Below are 20,619 nucleotides of genomic sequence, written 5' to 3'. Positions count from 1 at the left end.
CTGCCCCCACTCCTCAACCTCCACACATTCAAAACAAAAACAAAAATACTAATGGGAAAAAGCTGATGAAAGAGAATGATTACAACTATGACTCACCTTACAGAGAGTCTTCTAACTGAGAAAAAGAGAGAATTAAACATTTTAGGTATCAGTACCAAATAATTTTTAAACTTTTATCCATACTTTAAAACATTATCCTCATAAAAATGCTGCTTAAATAAAAATGTAAAATAATCTGGCATTTTTAAGCAACCCATTTTTCATTTGTTTTATGCATTATTCCTGACTAATAAAATATTATTAGTGCTAAAGCATCCCTACATTTGAATTTCATTCCGTTCTTTAGCACTAATATAGGAACATTAGTAAGTCTAATGTTTACTTAGAAACTTAGTTTCTAAGTAAACATGACCGTCATCATCTAGGTGCTATTTCTCTGACTTTCACATTAAGTACTCTTAACTACTTACCCGCGACTCTGGCATTGAAGCTGGAGATGAGGAGAGGGTGATGCCCAAAGCAGTGGGTGCTGTATGTTCTTCTATGGCACCTCTTGCAATCATCAACTTAACTCTATTTCCACATTGCCTAAGGACTTGTGCTACTTGCTCACTGCTCATTCCTGCTAAATCTGTGTCACCAATCTTTAGAATGTGGTCTCCACTGCATAAACGCCCATGCTGAGTAAAACAATATTGAATAATTAGACTATTATTTTTTTAACTGCATCAGATAAATCCTAAATGAGGACAAGGGATTAATTTAAAACAAGCAATAATATGAGTTACCAGTCAGGACATAAAACACATGGTTATAATATTCACTGTCTTTTGAAACATCCTAGCATAATTCAGTGTGATGCAATAAATGAAATTCATATATATTCCTTAAATCAATAGTTCATATGAACTTTTCATTTTTACTTCTACCAACCAAGAGTTCATATGAATGTTTCACTTTGATTTCTACCCAAATGCCTTTTTGTGAATTTTTTGGAGGGAAAGAAGAAAATGCCATTAAGCAAAGTTGTATATAAATCACCATGCAAATATATATTACCTAAAATGTGGTATAAACCACAAGAAAGCATTATATTAATATCACAACTTTCTGCCTGGCTATTTCTATTATAAATGTCCCAAAAGAACTCATGTGCAGGTGAAATACTTGTGAAGTGAAAATTCAGAAAGATGTGAGGAGTGAAAAGCAGTCTTATGAGCCTCCATACACATGCAGTCCATTAACTTTCTGCAATGATAGAACTCTTCTGCACTACTCAATACAACAGCTATGGAGCTTTTGAAATGTGGCTAGTCCAACTGAGAAGCTGAACTTGTAATTTCATTTAATTTTAATTAACTTAAATTTTAATTTTAAAGGTGATATGAAGACACCTACATTATTGAAGAGTGCAGCTCCATATTGAAGATAAAGCATGTAAATATCACATGCTAGTCAATGAGAGACATTTCATTTGATGCTGCTAGATGCTAACTAATGTTTAAAAGGAAGAAAAATTTGCATACTATTATATTACTGTTAATACCCCCTACTGACAAGGTTGCCATTAAACAGGAATTTCATTTATGAATACAGGAAATATTTGATGAACTGGACTTCCTACTTTAAGTTCAAACACACATGTACAAACAACCACCTTATTTTTTTAAAAGTTATAATCAAGGCAAAACTTACTTAAACCAGTAAGCCTTATCAAATTAAGACACAAATCATAACAAATGTGTTACTCACATATATTGCAACAATGTCACATATCATAAATGGTAATGCCTCAATAAACTACTCAAGTGATAAAAAACAGGCTGTGTTTCATATACAAAGATGATACCAGTGACCCATCACTAAAGGAACAAGTTGAATGTTGTTTTTTTGCCTGAATAAAAAAGTGTATTTTCCCACAATACCCTGTGACTATAAAACAGCTGACTAGGTTTATAAATATGAATTATGACTATAAAACAAATAGTAGCTACCTCCACAATTATCAAAGCCATAACCTTGGCTTTAGTCTGAGGTTCAAAAGTGTTAGCTCATTGTCTAAAACTATAACTTAAGATTACTGTCCCTTTTCAAAGGTATTCCTCCCCTAGGTCTAAGACAACACTTCAGGGACACTCAATAAAACAAAGATTCTAACTCAATTTCTTTGGCATCATCTAAGGCCAAAGTTTCTTCTTTCCAACAAAAAAAATGTAAAAGATGTACCCATATTATTTGATAACATAGCATAAAAGATCTATTGATGTAGCCTACCTGATCAGCTACTCCTCCAGGCAGAATGGTTTTTACTATCACACCAGTTGCTTTTCCTCCTATGATGCCAAATCCCAAACCAGATCCATCATTCACCAATTCAATAGTTTCCACGTGTTGCCAATGAACCTACAAATAAAGCTCACATATGCATTTGTAGAAATTTACAAAGCACTAACATTTTATATTACAGTAGAAATTTTTGTGATTATTATTTTGTTAATATTAATTAAATTCGGACATAATAATGAGTCCTAACAATGTCCCTTTCATTTGGTATACTTCCCTTTCAACAGAATGTAAGTGCTATTGACAGAATCATTCTTGAAATTATCAATATATCATCATAATGATTTCACTTCAACAGTTAAAGACAGGCATTGATTTGCAAGATCTTTTGTAGAACTTCTTAAAAAAAAGAAAAAGTTCAAGGAAAAAAAAAAGGTCACATGTTAAGAATGTCTTCTGCATAATCCTGCCTTGAGGCAGGATTCCAAATTAGATGACTTCTTAAAAGTTACTGACAGCTAACTGTAACAATATAATTGTATAATTTTTTAAAGCAAAATCAAGATTGTATCTGTCTACAGATAAAGTCAATTTTGCTAAAGGACTACATTTTTCATTTTTAAGGAATGCTGTCAAAGGACAAAACTACACAAAGAAAAGTAATGGTTGTTTTAGAACTTAGAAGCTTTATCATGCTTAAAGAACAAATATTCCAGGCTAGGGAAAGATAAAAGAATAGTCAGACAAAAACTCAAGAAGTGCAAAGACCCTACACAAATTAGAAACTTGGAGATAACCAAAAAGAACTTGAAAAATATGTTCTGTTCCTTTTGAAAATTTTAGGTACTCACCGGATTAGAGTGAGCTGAAATTGTGCTGGCTGCAGATGGAGAACGGGAAACTATGGGGCTGACAAGCTGAGGCAACGAGCCTCTGGCAATAACAAGCTGGACAGTATCTTTGGCTTTCTGTAGGATGCTGATAGCCTGCTGATGTGTAATTGTCTGATCGAGAGCCTGTCCATTGATAGCAAGAATTTGATCAGTTTCTTTCAATCTTCCATCTCTATCAAGGATGCAAAAGGGGATAAAAGACAATCTGAGAGTTCTCAAGGAAATGACAGCTTCTTTGGCATGTATGTTCAAGTCATTTTTAATCCTATTTTTAATTCCCATACTCTAAGCTTTTTCCTGCAGTTCTACTTTAAAAAATATATATATACGCCTTGGCTGCAGGTTATCAACTCTCGTAAGGTTATTCCACTGCTACTCCTACTCAATCCCTCCCATATAAAAGTACTCTTTATTTCAGCTACCCGTTCAGCCTACATTACATCTTGGATATTCTCATCTTCTAAAAATGAAAGTGGATATACCTATACAGTTGGCCTTCTGTATCCATGGGTTCCACATCCATAGATTCAACCAACTGTGGATCAAATATACTAAAAAAAAAATAATGCCACAACAATAAAAAAAACACAAGTTTTAAAAATAAAATACGACTACTAACATTTACATAGGATTTGCATTGTGTTAGGCATTATAAGTTAAAGATGATTTAAAATATATGGGAGAATGTGCACAGGCTATCTACAAATACTATACCACTTTATATAAGGGACTTGAGCATCTGCAGATTTTAGTACCTGCAGGAGTCTTGGAACCAATTCCCCATGGATACTGAGGGACAACTATATTAAATTATTGCTTTGGGTATATAAATAAAATGCAGCTCGAATTATTATGGGTCATTTCTAGCATGGTAATTTTAAAAATCTAACCAAAAAGAGCCCATTTAATTAACAATGAAAATAATGTTATCCTCAAATTTTTCTTTCCTTACCAAAACTTAAGTAAGTTATGACTATATTTAAAAGCTACTCTCATTTCAAAGGACCTGCTATTCTATCACAATAATTTTAATGACTTCTAAAAACTGGTAAATAACAGATTGGGTTCAACTTTTCGTTTCCATCCATTATTATTTTTCTAAATTCCTGCACAGGGACTAAAACCTTCAGAATATGGGATCAAAAACAAAGAAGATGCCGTGACCATCTCACCTATGAGCCACACTGCCCTCTTGTATCTCTTGTACAAATATTCCCAGCTCTCCTCTGTTTTCACTTCTTAGTCCCACAACACTAAACCCAAGGCCTCCAGATGGAGGTTTGAGCAGCTCAAAAACCTCTACATGGCGACCCTGTTTAGGAAACAAAGCAAGAAATAGAATTAAAAGCCAGGCCATGCATGGTGGTTCACACCTGTAATCTCAGCACTTTGGGAGGCCAAGGTGGGAGGATCACTTGAAGCCAGGAGTTAGGGACCAGACTGGGCTACATAATGTTACCCTATCTCTATAAAAAATAAAATAAAACTTAGTGAGTGTGGTGGCACACATCTATAGTCCAAGATACTCAGGAGACTGAGGCAGGAGAAACCCTCGAGCCCAGGAATTTGGGACTGTAGTGAGCTATGATCACAACACTGCACTCCAGTGCGGGTGACAGAGCAAGGCATGTCTGGAAAAAAACTTAAAAGCCAATTACTGCAGTAACAGTCATCTTATTAGAATCATTTCTTTGTTTAAAAAAAAAGAAATTGAAAAAAATTTTTCCAAGGTAATTGTTCGCACTTTATCCTGAAGAATATTTCTATAATACAACATAAAATACTCAAATTTAAATGACGATAAAACTGTAATAGAAAACCTCTGAACCATCTAAACTCCCATAAAACTGACTTTTTGTTCCAGTCTTTTCAGATGTTATAAATGTCACTACATTCTTCAAATTATCCATAACTTGACCACATTCTTAAATTATTACAGGTATTACAATAACTAACAGAAAGAAATGTTCTTACCTGGGCCATATTTTTGATAAGCTGATCAAATTCATCACAAGTAGGTTTCCCATTAATGTGTGGAATACCAGATCCTGTAAGTGCTTCCAGATTCCCATTGTTTGAGGATAATAAAAACGATTCATTTTGCAGAGTAGGAATCACAGCTGGGCTGAGATGAGGAACGTGGGCATATTCAATATTTGAAGTTGCTGAAGTTGCAATATTTCCCTAAGAGTAATGCAGGGATTATTAAGAATTTTGACATTCCATAAACTATTTCATAGAAAATATCCCAAGGGTACAAGGACATACATATGAAATTTCAAACTGTCCAAATCCTTTAATCCAGCAATTTTTTGGGGGAAATTTATTTCAAGGATAAGCATTAGGGTAATACACAAAGATGTGTGTGCATCACTAAATGTTCAACGTAGCACCATTTATTAGATGGGAAAATTAAAAAACTAATTACCTCTAGGGTTCAACTTCAGTATACTCATTAAAACATACCCATAAATATATACATCCACACATACATTTTTTTGTCCCCAGATCCTATGAAGTAACCTCTAAACTCTCAGAATTTCCCATCTCAGAATTTCCTGAGTGATGAGGTATCTTTCTTCTTCATGGTGGGCTCCAAGGCCACATGATATAAGACCAAACTCGGAGCTGAATTTTAATCATATGGGCAGGGCAATCAATCACACCTATGAAATAACACCCCAATAAAAAATTTTGAACACCAAGATCAGGTAATCTTCCTGGGTTTGCAACACAGTCAAACACAGCTATACAGTTGTTTGTGCTTTAAGCTAAGTGCTATTATGAGAGTCAAAAGTTTAAAAAAAATTAAAACTTTATAAAGGAAAAAAGTTACAGTAAGCTAAGGTTAATTTATTATTGAAGAAAGTTTTTGTAAATTTACTATTGCCTAGGTGTACAGTATTTATAACTTATGTATAAACTCTATGCATGAGTTTTTTACCTGTCCTTAAAAATAAAACAGAAAACTCATTAAGTTACCAAAGTCACCAATAACTCAACCATTATATTGGCTATCTAGTAGCATACAGTATATTGACTATCTAGTAGTGTACAGTAATGTCCTAGGCCTTCACATTCACTCACCACTCACTCACTGATTCATCTACAGTAACTTCCAGTCCTGCAGGCTCCATTCATGGTACGTGTGTCCTATACAGGTGTACCATTTTTTATCTTTTAACCACATTTTTACTGTACCTTTTCTATATTTAGATACACAGATAATTACCATTGTGCTACAACAGCATACAGTACTCCATATAGTAACATGCTGTACAGGTTGGTAGACTAGGAGTAATACCAAATAGCCTAGTTGTGTGGTAGGCTATACCACCTAGGTTTGGGTAAGTATACCCTACGATGCTTGCACAAGGATGAAATCACCTAATGACACATGGCTGTACTTTATACATATTGTCACACATCGATTCTGGGAGTTATACTTTCCCAGGAAAATGGAAGCTTCCAGTTTGGAATCCTCCCATAATCTGCACTATGCATCTCTTCCTTTGGCTGACTCTTGACTGCACCGTTTCCCTACCATAGATCATAACCATGAGTTTAACAGATGTCAGAGATTCTCTAAGACCTTCTAGTGAATTATGAAACCTCAAGGTGGCTAGGGGAACCTCACAAATTTGCAGCTGACATAAGTGAGGGTGGTTTTGTGTATCCTTATACCTTTAACTTTGTAGCTGGACCCTAACTCGCCACAGTTGGTATCAGAAGTGTGGGGCGGCACTGGCAGTCTGGAGGACTGTGCCCTCAAATCGTGCTGTCTGGCTAACTCCAAGTACAATGACACACACGTAACAACAACGGAAAAGATCATCCCACTTTGGGAAATGATTCTATAATTATTTGTGTGTGCCTTTTAAAAGAGTTTGAAGTTAAATCTAAATAATAATAAAGCAATGCAATCAATCCTAATTTCATATTTATGTTGGGTGTCTGGATTGTGACTTTTTGTCTATAACTACTTATCAGAAAGCTTACTTCATTGATGTTTTTGGGTCACTCTCTGTCCTCATCTCCTAGCAGTCTGTCCCTCACCCACTTAGCCCTAGCTGTGCCCTTCTCCTCACTGTGTCCCAAAGTGCCAAGCTGTTCACTCTACCAGACAGGTATATCCTTCCCCAAATATCCACATGCTTCCTTATTTCATTCAGGTGTGCCTAATCTCACCACAGAAAAGTCCTCCTTCGCATCCCTATCTAAGACAGCACCATTATATCCAGGAACTTATTCTGCCCTGTTTTAATTCATGACACTCATTACCACCTGATCCACACCCTGCTGTCATTAAGCTTTCATCCCAGTCAGTAGAGACAGACTAGAATGCAAAAACTCTCCAGTGTAAATTTTTGACTATTTTATTTTTACTATGCCCGCATTCTCTAGAAGAATGCCTTACACAGAGTTGATGTTCAACATAAATTGGCAGAAAAAAATGTTTATCTATTTTTTAAGGATCTAACTCTGATCCAATCTCCTGAACAACCTTTCAAGTACCATCTCAATTCTAAGGATGATGAAATTACGTAAAGTCACAAAGCTAAGTTGTTTGTGACCTAGACTTTTTTCATCAAGATGTTCCTATCATCCTTGTATTATACAGAAAACATACAGTCCTTGTATTATACACAAAACATTTGAGATATCATTTAAAATAAAACATTAGGTAAAGAACATCCACTGACAGAAGCTATCAAAATATTTCACAATATGTCACCAAAATCTATACATAAGAGTTTGTTACCTATCCTTAAAAATAAAACAGAAAACTCATTAAGTTACCAAAGTTACCAATAACTTAACCATTATATTGGCTTTCTATGACCACGGATGAAAAAGAGATCAATGTGTTGAGAAGAGACTTTTGGGAATCCTTTTAAATGCTTATTTTAAAATCTATAGCAGGCATGATCAATTATTATTTTTTCAAAAGTAAGCTTCTTATGCCAAGATTGATTTTTTTTTTTATCCTGAGCCATGGCAACTTCAATAAAGTCTGCCAGCAGAAGACACACAGCTCAAGTTGAAGCAGATGGCATAATGAAATTTGTGACAGGCTGAGGATCCCACACACCAAGACCTAATGGCTATGGTATGTTTGCATAGGAAAAAATATTTGGACTTATGCTATGGTAAGCCAGAATGAACAAATCGCATTCCGAGAATAGTCTGTCTGTAAGAGATTCATGGTAAAAGACAAGCTCTGATATTATGAAAGATTAGGTATACAGGCATTCTAAGAGTAAAGTGAGTGGGAGCAGAACAAGTAAAATATTACAAAATGAGAACTGTATAAAAGTATTTAATATCAATTGTCATTTCCTAATTTGTTAAAGGTTTGAGGAAGGACAATGACTCCTCCTGCTTCATCCCTGACCTTGAGGTCTACATAAACGTAAAAGCAGAGGTTATAGAGATCACGTATTTAAAAACTATTATTTAATTATACCACCATACAAAAGTCTTATTTATAAATTGGAAAATTTATACTCATAAGAAAAAGCAGAAATGCACCTTTGATTATGCTATAATTGTTTATTAAAATGGCTTTCTGAACTATAATCTCTTTGAGGAATAGGAGTGTATCTTATTTGCCTTGATAGGTCTGTTCATAGCAGTCATGCCACAAATGTTTAATGAAAAGATCTTGATTCTCATCCTTGGTTTATAGAATATAAGATAAACAAAAGAAAACATAAACATCTGGCAATTTTTATATACAGATAAACATTCTGTATAATTTATGGAAGTTGTTAATAAATGAGGAAGAGTCACCAAATAAATATCTGTTTTCTGTTTAAGTTCTGGCTGAACATTTCAGTCTAAAAGGGGCTTTTATGTATTTAGTAAATAAACATATTAATTTATGGATTTTAATTAGTGCTGTTACCTAAAACATAACCTAAATATTATACAAATTATTCGATTTAAAAGTTTGCAAATTCTATGTGAAAGGGCAAGCTAAAACACCTTCTAAGTATTTGAAAGTATAGGAAAAGTCCTCTTATAAGATGCAGTCAGAACCAGTATTGGTTCACATACTACAAAAGGTCAAATAAAGCAGAAAAAATAACAAAGAAAAAAGATGTACCTTATTTTAACTTAAAACACATGTATATTCATCTGTATGTAGGATTTGTTCATACATGCAATTTGTTCAATCTGGCTTACCATAGCATAAGTCCAAATACTTTTTACTATGCAAACATACCATAGCCATTAGATCTTGGTGGGCAGGATCCTCAGTCTGTAACAAATTTCATAATCATAAATATCTTTTATCATAAATATGTTTTACAGTTTGATCAAACATAACTAACAATTTCACCAATAATTGTTTTATCAATTCACCTATATAGTTTTTCAAAATAATTTAAATATTTTCATAGAAAAACTTGTCATAAATTTGTATATTATATAAGAAAGTTGTGCAATTATAAAATAAATACAACTGGTACAAATAGCTTTAAAAATGACTTTTTGAGAAATGCACATTTAGCTGCTACAAGCTAGTGAAGGACACAAACTAGAGCATGTCTGCACAGACAAGTGTTTAGTGCCCCAGGTATCATTCAATATGCCTTCCAGAAGAAATGGACAGTTATCTTCTTAGCAAGTTCCTCATTTGCAGGTGTGCTAGGAGAGCTGCTTCTAGAGTAGCATCCAAGAAAACATAATTTATCTTTAGTTCTATATACAATGAAGGTCACTGTGTGTGAATAACTATATCAGAGTAACCTTTCCACTAAGAACAACTAAAAATGTGTATAAGAGCTGTTAAAAATAAACAAATAAATAAACCACTTTAAAGGTATCAAAAAGAAACCAACTCTTCCGCCATACTCTGTTGATGCAAAGAAGGCAGTATCCAGCCCACATCAAACAGGTGAATATGTTTGATGAATATGAATATAAGAAGGCAAGAAATACTGGCCAACTTAGAGGCTGACTAGCATGCGTATCATAGCAAAACAGCTAAAAGCCGAAACAGAAAGAAAATCTTAAAAACCACTAGAGCAAAAAGGTATCTAATCTTCAAAGAACAATAAGACCAACAGCTGACTTCTCAAGAAAAACAATAAAGGCCAGATGTTAACAAGATGATTAAAAAAAAAAGATGAAAATATCTGACAATCTAGATTTTTCATGCCACACACCACACATACACACACACAAACACAAACACAAACACACACACACACCCCACACACAGTTACCTTAGATTTGTATAAAAGAAATACCAAAGTAAAATCTTGGGCAGAAAAAAAATTAAATCTCAGAAGATCCCTATGCAGAAAGTATTACAGTACAAAAAGGAGTTTAAAAATGTAAATCAGTAGGAATTCCTTAAACCAGTAAATAATTTAAACTTGTAGAGCTTTAAATATATATGTAATTAAAGTACATACAGTTGCACAAAAGAGAGGAGTAGGATAAATAAAGTTGAAGTGTTTTAAGTTCCTTGCATTTTTTGGAAAGTGGTAAAAGTACTAATTAAAGTAGAATCAAATAAGTCAAGGATACATACAATCTGACATATGACTTATATCTAGAATATATAAAGAAAACTCAAAATTCAATAGTAAAAAAAAACACAACTAGAAAATGGGCGGAAAAAACAGAGACATTTCATGAAAGAGGATATATGGCCGGCAAATAAGTACATAAAAGAAATTTAGCATCATTAGCCATTAAAGAAATGCAAACTAAAATCACAAAGAAATATCACTGTGTACCTATCAGAACGGTGAGGATGTAGAGAAGCTGGATTGCTCAGACATTGCTGGCGAAAATGTAAAATGGTACACTCCACTGAAAAATAGTTTGGCAGTTTCTAAAAACAACTAGATATGCATTTACCATACAACCTAGCAACTGCACTCCTGGATATTTATTGTAGAGAAATAAAAACCTAGGTCCACACAAAATCCATACACAATTGCTCACAGCAGCTTATATATAATAGTGAAAAATTGGAAACAAAATATCCCTCAATAGGTACATCCAATAAGAAATACTACTGAAAAATAAAAGAAGAAAAATATTAATATATGCAACTTCAAGATATCAAGGGCATTATGCTGCATGAAGACAAGCCAATCTCTAAAGGTCACAGACATTATGATTTTATTTTTATAACATTCTTGAAATAATAAAATTATAGAGATGGAAAATGAATTAAAGGTTGCCAGGGGTTACAAATGTAAGAAAGCGGTTAAGTATAACTATAAAAGAATAGAATAAGGGAGATCTTTGTGGTGATAAAATAGATCTGATCTTGATTGTGCGGATAGCTAGGTAAATCTATATAAGTAAAAACAAACAAACAAACAAAACAGAGGGAGACGAGTGAGGGAAGCGGGGAGGAAGGAATTTAAAACAAATTTTGAACTGAATGATAATGAAGACACAACACACTGCATATACTGCAAACTACATCCAGAATTGCTGGATATGCAGCTAAATAAATGCTTAGAAATTTAGACTTAGAAGTAAGAGGGAAAAAAAGGAAAGACGAAGTGTCAATGAGCTGAGCATCCGAATCAAAAAGCTAAAATAAAACAGAAAACCAAATCAGAAAAGGAAGAAAATAACATATATTGCAGCAAAAATCAACAAAACAGGAAAATGATATAATCAAGAAATTCAAAAATGTCAAAAGTTGATCTTTGAAACAAAGATGAGAGTAATGAAACTGATAAACCTCTAAAAATACTAAGAAAATATAGCAAACATAAATTTCCAGCATTGGGAATAAAAAAAAGGAACATAATTAGACTCTACAGGCATGCAATAACCTTATGCAAAAAAATGGGGAAAAAATACATGAAATAAACAAATTCCTTGGTAACACATTTATCAAAATATCAATAGTTTGGCCAGGTGCAGTGGCTCACACCTGTAATCGCAGCACTTTTGGAGGCCGAGGTGGGTGGACTACTTGAGGCCAGGAGTTTGAGACCAGCTTGGCCAACATGGCAAAAACCCATCTCTACTAAAAATACAAAAAATTAGCTGGGCATGGTTGTGCGCACCCATAATCTCAGCTACTTGGGAGGTTGAGGCAGGAGAATCGCTTGAACGTGGGAGGTGGAGGCTGCAGTGAGCCACTGCACTCCAGCCTGGGTGACAAAGAGCAACTGTATCTAAAATAATAATAATAATAATAATTTTATATCTATCAATGAAATTGCATGCACTATTAAAAATCCCCCCTCCCCGCAAAAATAAAACAAGAACAGGTTTAGAGAGTTTCACTGGTAAAATCTTCCCATATTTTTTTCTGAATTAACATCAATTTTTTGTGACAAGAAAAAGACGGAATTGTTCTCTACTTTTTGTTTGAGGCCAGCATAACTTCAATTGCCAACTCTAACAAGGATTATACTAGACAGAAAAGCTATAGATCATAAACATAAATAGAAAAATACTAAATGAGAACGTTAACAACTCAATTAAAAGATACTTAAAGAGGAAAATGATTATGACCAAGTTGGGCATTCCAGAAATGTAAGGTTGAATTAACATTTGAAAATCGTTTAGTTTAATTCACAAAATGAACAGAATACAGGAGAAAAACAGGATCAACTCAAAAGATGGGAGAAAAAAATAATGGATAAAATCCATGCTATTACCACATCTATTCAGTATTAGACCCAAGGTTTTAGGTAATACGATAAGGCAAGCAAAATAAATTAAAAGTATAAAGGCTAGAATTGAAGAAACAAATATTGTAATTATTTGCAGACCACACAATTGTGTGTACTGAATATCCAAATGAATCCACAAATAAACCATTAGCTTTAATAAGTGAACTCAGTAAGTTGGTGGATGTAAAATCAATACCAAAAAATAAACTGTATTTCCCAGCAAAACAATTAGAAACTAAAATGTTTTCTAAAAATCTGTTTAAAATATGATTAAATTTTTTTAATTGGAATACAACATAGGGTTTAGAAACAGACCCACACATATATGATCCCGTGATTTACAACAATAGGGACAAGGTAAGGGAGAAAGGATGATCTCTTCAATAAATGGTTCTGGGTCAAATGCATATTCAAATGGAAAATTATTTATAAACATACACATGCACATAAATACTTTATTTCTACCTCACACCACATCCAAAATTCAAAAGGCAAAACTTTAATAAAGCTTCTGAGAGAAAATCTCTGTATTTTAGGAGTAGCCAAAGGTTTCTGAAGTAGGGCAAAAAAGGAAAAAAAAAGCAATACTCAAAAAGAAAAAAATTTATTTTTAAAATTTAAAATTTATTTTTAAAATAAAAACAACTTCTAGTCATGAAAAGATACAATTAAAGGAGTGAAAAGGCAAAATACAAAGGAGAAAATGGTTACAATACACACACCCAGCAAAGAAGTTGTATTCAGGAAATACAAAGAATTCTTGTAAATCAATAAGAAAAAGACTGAAAAATCAAGAGAAAAATGGATGAAAAAAAAAAAACAGAAACTTCCCAAAAGAAGATATCCAAATGACCAATCCCATATGGAAAGGTGCTCAGCATCATTACTCATCAGGAAAATGCAAATTAAAACAATAAAATGATACTATAACATATCCCCCAGAGTTATTAAAATTGGAGAAAATAAATTCAAAGTGGGTAGTACTAAGTGTGAGCATTGATGTAGAGCCACAAGAACTTTCATACACTAAATATTGTGAGAGAGTTGGACTTATAATTGCTTTGGAGAACAGTCTCGCAGAATCCACGAAAGCTAAATATATACCTTAGGACCCAGAAATATCACTTAAGTGAACATCCAAGAGAAATACACACTTATGAATATTAAAGCATAGGTAGTAGGAAGTTTACAGCAGATTTATTTATAACAGCCAAAAACTGCAGTCAACAGAAGAGTGGACAAGTATATTCTAGAATATTCAAACAGAAAATGAAAAAGAACTACTGCTACACATACAATACAAATGAATCTCACAGACACAAAGACAAGACAAGTCAGGCACAAAGCATATATGCTAAGACTGCATTTACATAAAATTCAAATAGTAATACTTATCTCCGAGATAAAGTCAAAACAGTGATTCCTAAAGGGGAGGATTAGGACTGATTGAAAGGTGAAACAAATTATGAGTACTGATCATTTTCCATATCTTGATTTTGGTGAGGGTTACATGTATATTTAATTTGTTAAAAAATCCTTGGGCACACTTTTTCCCTTTAATGTATGTTATTTCTCAATTTTTCAAAGTTTGCAAAATAAGACATATAATCAAAGCAAAAAATCTGGGGCATTCCAGTGAATGATGTAAAAACACGTCTCTTAAAGAAGGCAAGTAGTAGCGACAGCCTGTATACATAAAGCTACACCTTGTCTATCCGCAACTATGAATTTAAAGTTCATTGACGAGACATTCACTTTAAAATGAAGAGCACAGGAACTAAATAACTGAAGACAAAGTTGGTCTACCACTGTGACGTGTGGCCCTCCACAGGTTTGAGGTGGATTCAACTGGCTAATTCCCATTCCCAGAAGGAGTCCTTTAACAAGTGCTCAGGTAAAGATGAATCCTCAACAAACATTTTAACCTCTGTAATACATTTAGATTTGTCTTCCTCAAATAATATAAATTTTTAAAACTTTTAATCATTTTATTGCATACCAAATTCTTTTTTGGAAATAATAATTATGCCATACTTTCACACTATTTTGATATATGCTGGTACAAAGCTAATGTAATTATGAGATTTCAAAATTATAAATTACTTATACTTCTTTTCAATAATAACATTTATAATATTTTGACCATTTAACAATATGATAATGCACTCAATTTTAACCCAATAGAACATTTTCAAATACATATATTCATTTAACTAAATGTGCTATAAAGCATTAAAAATATCACTTCTTATATTTCATCTATTCCTTCTGAGTTGTTAACTGTAAAGGAAGTTAATATTATTACCTTTGTTTTAGTGGTTACCATCAATTTTTGCAGAAGTATTTCTGTAATTACCTACAAAAACGACTGCTTAGGATCAAACTTTATTTCATAAAGCATTTTTTGGTAGATTATCAAAATCTGTTTTATGATTCTGTGATTTTGACTTATTCTCAATATATAGTATAGCAGTAAGAATAAAATGACCAAAATACTTATGTATGTTTGATGGATATTATATTGTATCATTTAAAAGCTAAAATATATGTTACCTTAAATTAGGTTAGTAAGAAAAAACGACTACTGCTTTTGCAACTCTAGTTTTGGTAAATTGTTTAAACAGACATACATTGCTAGTTCAATTTCCCATATTTTTTGTTTATTTGCTACACTTTATTGTAATGAGAAACAAGAAATAAGCCATTCTTCAGGGAATTTGCTGTAACAGACGCACATCTTAGAAATGCAGAATTTTTTTTTTAAATCATGCACCTTGTATTTTATTCTTGCAGAACAAAAAAAAATGTGCTTCTTTTCTTGTGAATTTACCAAAAATGCTGTAAAACACTCTCTGGAAATGATCCCAACTATGAAATACAAAGATAGGATGCTGACAGCATTCAATGAAATACAGCACCAAAAATGATAGCAATCACAAGAAAAATTTTTTATACATGATAGGACTCCATTTCAAGTCTGGAACCTAGAGAGGCCTCCTTTTCCATAAATCTTTCAGTGAAATACTGATTAAAGCACAGCTCTGATGCATTATTGAACAGGCAAACCCTTGCACAGTAATTGATGGTGGCACTCTGATTTAATGACCCTTATTTTTAAAGCTAATTAAAGAAATTGAACTGCATGTTCAAAGGGGATTAGCTTAATGTGACAAAACTATTTTGGACATAAGGTAGCTCCTAGCTCCTGAACTAAATGAGACACAAAACGGAGCAATAAGTTATAAGAAGGGAAAACAATATTTTCAAATATAACAAGCACAATTTTACATTTTCTATGAGACCTTCCTTTCATTCATTCAAGTATTTATTGAGCATCTAAAATGTCTTAAACATCACTAGGTGATACGGATAGTAATTCAAGTGACAAAATGCTTTCCATAATCACTAATGTGTTAAATATCCCATAAAATTATTCTACTAGGCTTAGTTCACTCAGATATTGAGATAAGATACCTTTCTGTTCAAAGCCATGAATTCTCAAATACCAAAACATAGTGATTGAGAACACACATTATACTTTGCAGATATTTTTAAGTAGCCTTTGACTATCATTTGCTGATAAATTTAAAAGATAAGGGTATTCAATTTAGAAAATAAGTCCTTAACCCAAGAATGTTGATAGAGTCATTTTAAGTAATCAAAATGTAAATTTTCTGCACCTGCCCCTATACAGGTACAAACGCATACTTGTCTTAAAATTCCCTTGTGCTAAAAAAGTTAAACTGTGAACTATAAAATTGAAGACAAAAAGCAAAGAACACTTAAAAACCAAACAAGTACATAAAGAGTATGTAAGACTCTGACTTTTCCCTTTGTATATTTGGGAAGGTGTACCTGGATGATCAATAATCTACCCAATGTAACACTGATTGTTATAACCTGTTAAATGACAAAATCATATACAAAGCTATAGATTTTAGCTTTTATACAATGCTGTCAATTTAAGTGGATGAATGAGGAGTTAACAGATTATTTTAATATTTTAGTTTTTATTCAAACCTGCAAAGATCTTATTCATTCTTAAAACTACATAATAAGAGATTTTTATTAAAATCAATCCAGAAGGCATACTGCACTAAATGCTGGGCTCTGTGTGTGTGTTTGTGCATATGTGTAAATATATATATATACATTTTTTTCAGACAGAATTTCACTCTTGTTGCCCAGGCTGGAGTGCAATGGTGCAATCTCAGCTCACCGCAACCTCTGCCTCCCGGGTTCAAACAGTTCTCCTGCCACAGCCTTCCAAGTAGCTGAGCTGGGATTACAGGCATGCACCACCACATCCAGCTAATTTTGTATTTTTAGTAGAGACTGGGTTTCTCCATGTTGGTCAGGCTGGTCTTGAACTCCCGACCTCAGATGACCCACCCACCTCAGTCACCTAAAGTGCTGGGATTACAGGCGTGAGCCACCGTGCCCAGCCCTCCACGTGTATTTTATAAACTCGTTTTCTTCTTCTTTAAGAAGGCCTAAATGACACTAAAACCCTTGGGAATATACTTAGGTAAAAAAATTAACACTTGAATAAAGATTGGAAAATAACTTGAAGTTAAAACATAGTTTTGTTTTAAACTCTTTTCATTACTGTTATCAAGAAATTGTTTACCTTCTTTTTTTAAAAACTTCGCTCCTACAATGAAGTAAAACATACCAGGATGTTTTACCTCTCCCCTGAGTTTCCACCGAGATCCTAATTTCAAAAATAATGGGTTATTTTTTCAAATACGTTTGATCTTTTTTGATAGTATCTTTATTTCTTATTATTGTTACTGGGTGGATAGAGGTGTCCAAGGTACGCCAAAAAAAAGACTACAAATTCCTTTCAGTGCCTCTCATAAAGAGCAATATTCTATTTCCCCTTCCTTTAAATTATAAATTCTTGATACAGTAAAACTTGTTAATTTTATTAAATCTTGACCCTCAAGAACATGTGTTTTTCATATTCCATGTTTCAAAATGGTAAGCAGGCCAGGAGCATTGGTTCACGCCTGTAATCCCAGCACTTTGGGAGGCTGAGGTGGGCAGATCACTTGAGTCCAGGAGTTCGAGACCAGCCTGAGCAGCATGGCAAAAGCCCATCTCTACAAAAAAAAAAAAAAAACAGCCTGGCTAGTGGCACACACCTGTGGTCCCAGCTACTCAGAAGGCTGAGGTTGGAGTGTCACCGGAGCCCAAGAGGTCGAGGCTGCAGTGAGCCATGAGCATGCCACTGCACTCCAGCCCAGTCTACGTGACACAGCAAGACACTGTCTCAAAAAAAAAAAAAATGATAAAATGATAAGTATAAAGTGTTCATGCTGCATAATAAATTCAATGATTGTCTCACAGAAAAGCACTAATTTGAGTTGCAAGCTGAACTAGCCTAGCCACTTTTTTTGTAAGTATCATATTTGAAAAAAAAAAAAAATGACTGAAAATCAAACTATCATTATATAGACTTGGGTATAGAAAAGACATTTTCTCAAAAATAAAGTAAGCCTGTCACTTCAAGGAAGACAACAGACAGTATTTGCTGCCCATAATAAAATTTGAGCTTTCAAGTGAAAATTTGAATTTTAGAACATCTATATCTGCCACCTTGAGCCTGACACCTTTCCATAACTTGAATTTGTTGATAAGACTGCAACTGACATCAGCAAGTATAACTTTTTTATATTATATAATGAAACAAGAAATGTGATTTTTCCATTTTTCAAATTTTCTGAGTGACCAATGTAATATAAATTAAGCTTTAGTTAAAAAAAAAATTCAAAGAGCAAGATAGACAGATTTTCCTGTAGTAGACAGTGAAATATTTACTGATTTGGTTTCAGATTTCACAGTGATACAGGAGTTAAGAAGAAATTACTTAGGCAGATAGTGAGGGTATAGTCCTTGGTAAGGTTTCCCAGAAAAGCAGCCCCGAAATCATTTTCTTCTCTAACAAAGAGCAGCCTGTGAAACTGAGCTGCAGACATAAACAAGCAAGCTGTAAGCTTGCACAGGTGAATGCCAGCAGTTGTGCCCACTGGACTATACTACCTGGGACTAGGCATGTTCAAAATGGTGGCTACATCTTCTGTTTTTGCCAGCCATGTGTACAGTAAGGAGCAGACAAGATGGCAAAAGCCAAGTGGAAAGTCCATTTACATAATAAGATTACAGTGGGGCGACCAGCCTTCCTCTTGAACTGTGTAAACAACGTCACACCTGGTCAAACCAATCTGTGAGCCCTACGTAAATCAGACACCCTCTCCTCAAGCCTACCTATAAAATCTGCTGCGGTTGGCTGCCTTGCCCCTTCTTTTGGATGCCTCTCTCTGGCAAGGAGCTGTTCTCCTCTCTCCTTTCTTCTGCCTGTTAAACTTTTCATTCCTCAACCCACCCACATGTGTCCGTGTCCTTAATTTTCTTGGTGCAAGATGACGAACCTCGTGTATTTACGTCAGACAATGATGCCACTTCAACAGTGCAACTAAACTTTAAGAAACCTCCACAAATTTTGATGCGCTACCAAAGAAGGATACCACAATTATCTGAGAAGCTGTAACCCTCCCTTTCCCAGCTTACATATCTGTGTGAGGCAAGATTTTCTTCAAAAACATCAACTAAAACAGCAAACCCAAACATTGAATGCAGAAGCCGATGAAAATCTAATATTCTGCTATTAAGCCGCACATTAAATACATGTGCAAAAATATAAAATAATGCCACTCTCCTCAATTTTTAAACATGTAATGGGTTTACTACTGTGATTTTTAAATAAATAAATATTTAAAACATTTCTGAATTTTGGTTTCTAACATGGCATATATGGACAGATAAAACCATATGAACAAAAGATTTTTGCAGACCTTAATAATAATTTGTGACTATAAACTGATCAGGAGACCAAAATGTTTCACAGGATATATGTCTTGAGAATAAACTCTTACTTAACATCACCTACTAATAAATATCATTACCAGAATACAAATCTGGATCAGGTTTGTCTCCAACTACTACTAGACCACGCTGTTACAATCTGAGATCAGATAATCATAAGAAGCCCTCAAATCACCCAGAAATCCTTAAACTATATTCACTATGCTGTTTAAGAAGAAAATAAAACAAAAAATATGGAGTTCTATGATTAAGAACTAGGCTCTGGAGTCCAGCCTGCCTGGCTCTACCACTTAACCTCTCTGTAACCCCATTTCCCTATCTATAAAATGAGAAAAATCATATTACCTACTTTATAGTATTGTTGTAATGATGAAACCATTAACTATAATAGAACTAGAACAGTTCTGGGCACACAGTAAGACTTTATGCTATGATAATTGCTATGATAATGATAAATGATGTACCTTTTCAATGTCATTGCTAAAAGGTAGGGTCCCCAAAATAACTTCAGTTATTTGGTTAATTTACTTAAGTTAAAAACTAGTTGTCTGGCAAGGAAAGATAAATAATGAATGACAGTTTTGAATATTTAAGAATACTCATGCATTCATTTATTAAGCAATCAGTTTTAGAGCTTAAGTATCATATAAGGTACAAAGTATTTAAAGATGAATATGGCATGGACTTTATGCCAAAAGTAGTAAATGGATGTCAAGCAAACCTGAAATACAATTAATTCTAAAGCTCCTTTTTATGCTTGTTAAGAACAAATGGCAAGTGGAATGCAGCATATACCACAGTCTAGGCATGTGTGTTTATGCATATTTACAGAATGTCTTTTCTTTATTTAAATCTCAACAATTCTGTTTTCTTAGCTAAATTTCCAA

At 33.7% G+C, this 20,619-nt stretch overlaps 1 protein-coding gene across 12 annotated transcripts in view; it reads right to left on the bottom strand.

The window, feature by feature from the left end:
* MPDZ (multiple PDZ domain crumbs cell polarity complex component) overlaps window positions 1–20,619 on the bottom strand; it is a 183,235-nt gene that overhangs the window by 122,465 nt on the left and 40,151 nt on the right. For all 12 annotated transcript variants that reach the window (XM_055294247.2, XM_055294252.2, XM_055294253.2 and 9 more), the window contains exons 5-9: window positions 5,151–5,360; window positions 4,349–4,488; window positions 3,135–3,348; window positions 2,275–2,403; window positions 471–680 (exon numbers count right to left, since the gene is read on the bottom strand). In XM_055294247.2, the coding sequence (XP_055150222.1) occupies window positions 471–680; window positions 2,275–2,403; window positions 3,135–3,348; window positions 4,349–4,488; window positions 5,151–5,360 (903 nt within the window). The remainder of the gene's footprint in view (window positions 1–470; window positions 681–2,274; window positions 2,404–3,134; window positions 3,349–4,348; window positions 4,489–5,150; window positions 5,361–20,619) is intronic.

This window comes from Symphalangus syndactylus, chromosome 9 (assembly GCF_028878055.3).
Source record: "Symphalangus syndactylus isolate Jambi chromosome 9, NHGRI_mSymSyn1-v2.1_pri, whole genome shotgun sequence".
Taxonomy (NCBI): Eukaryota; Metazoa; Chordata; class Mammalia; order Primates; family Hylobatidae; genus Symphalangus; species Symphalangus syndactylus.
This window is presented reverse-complemented; position numbering and strand designations above follow the sequence as displayed.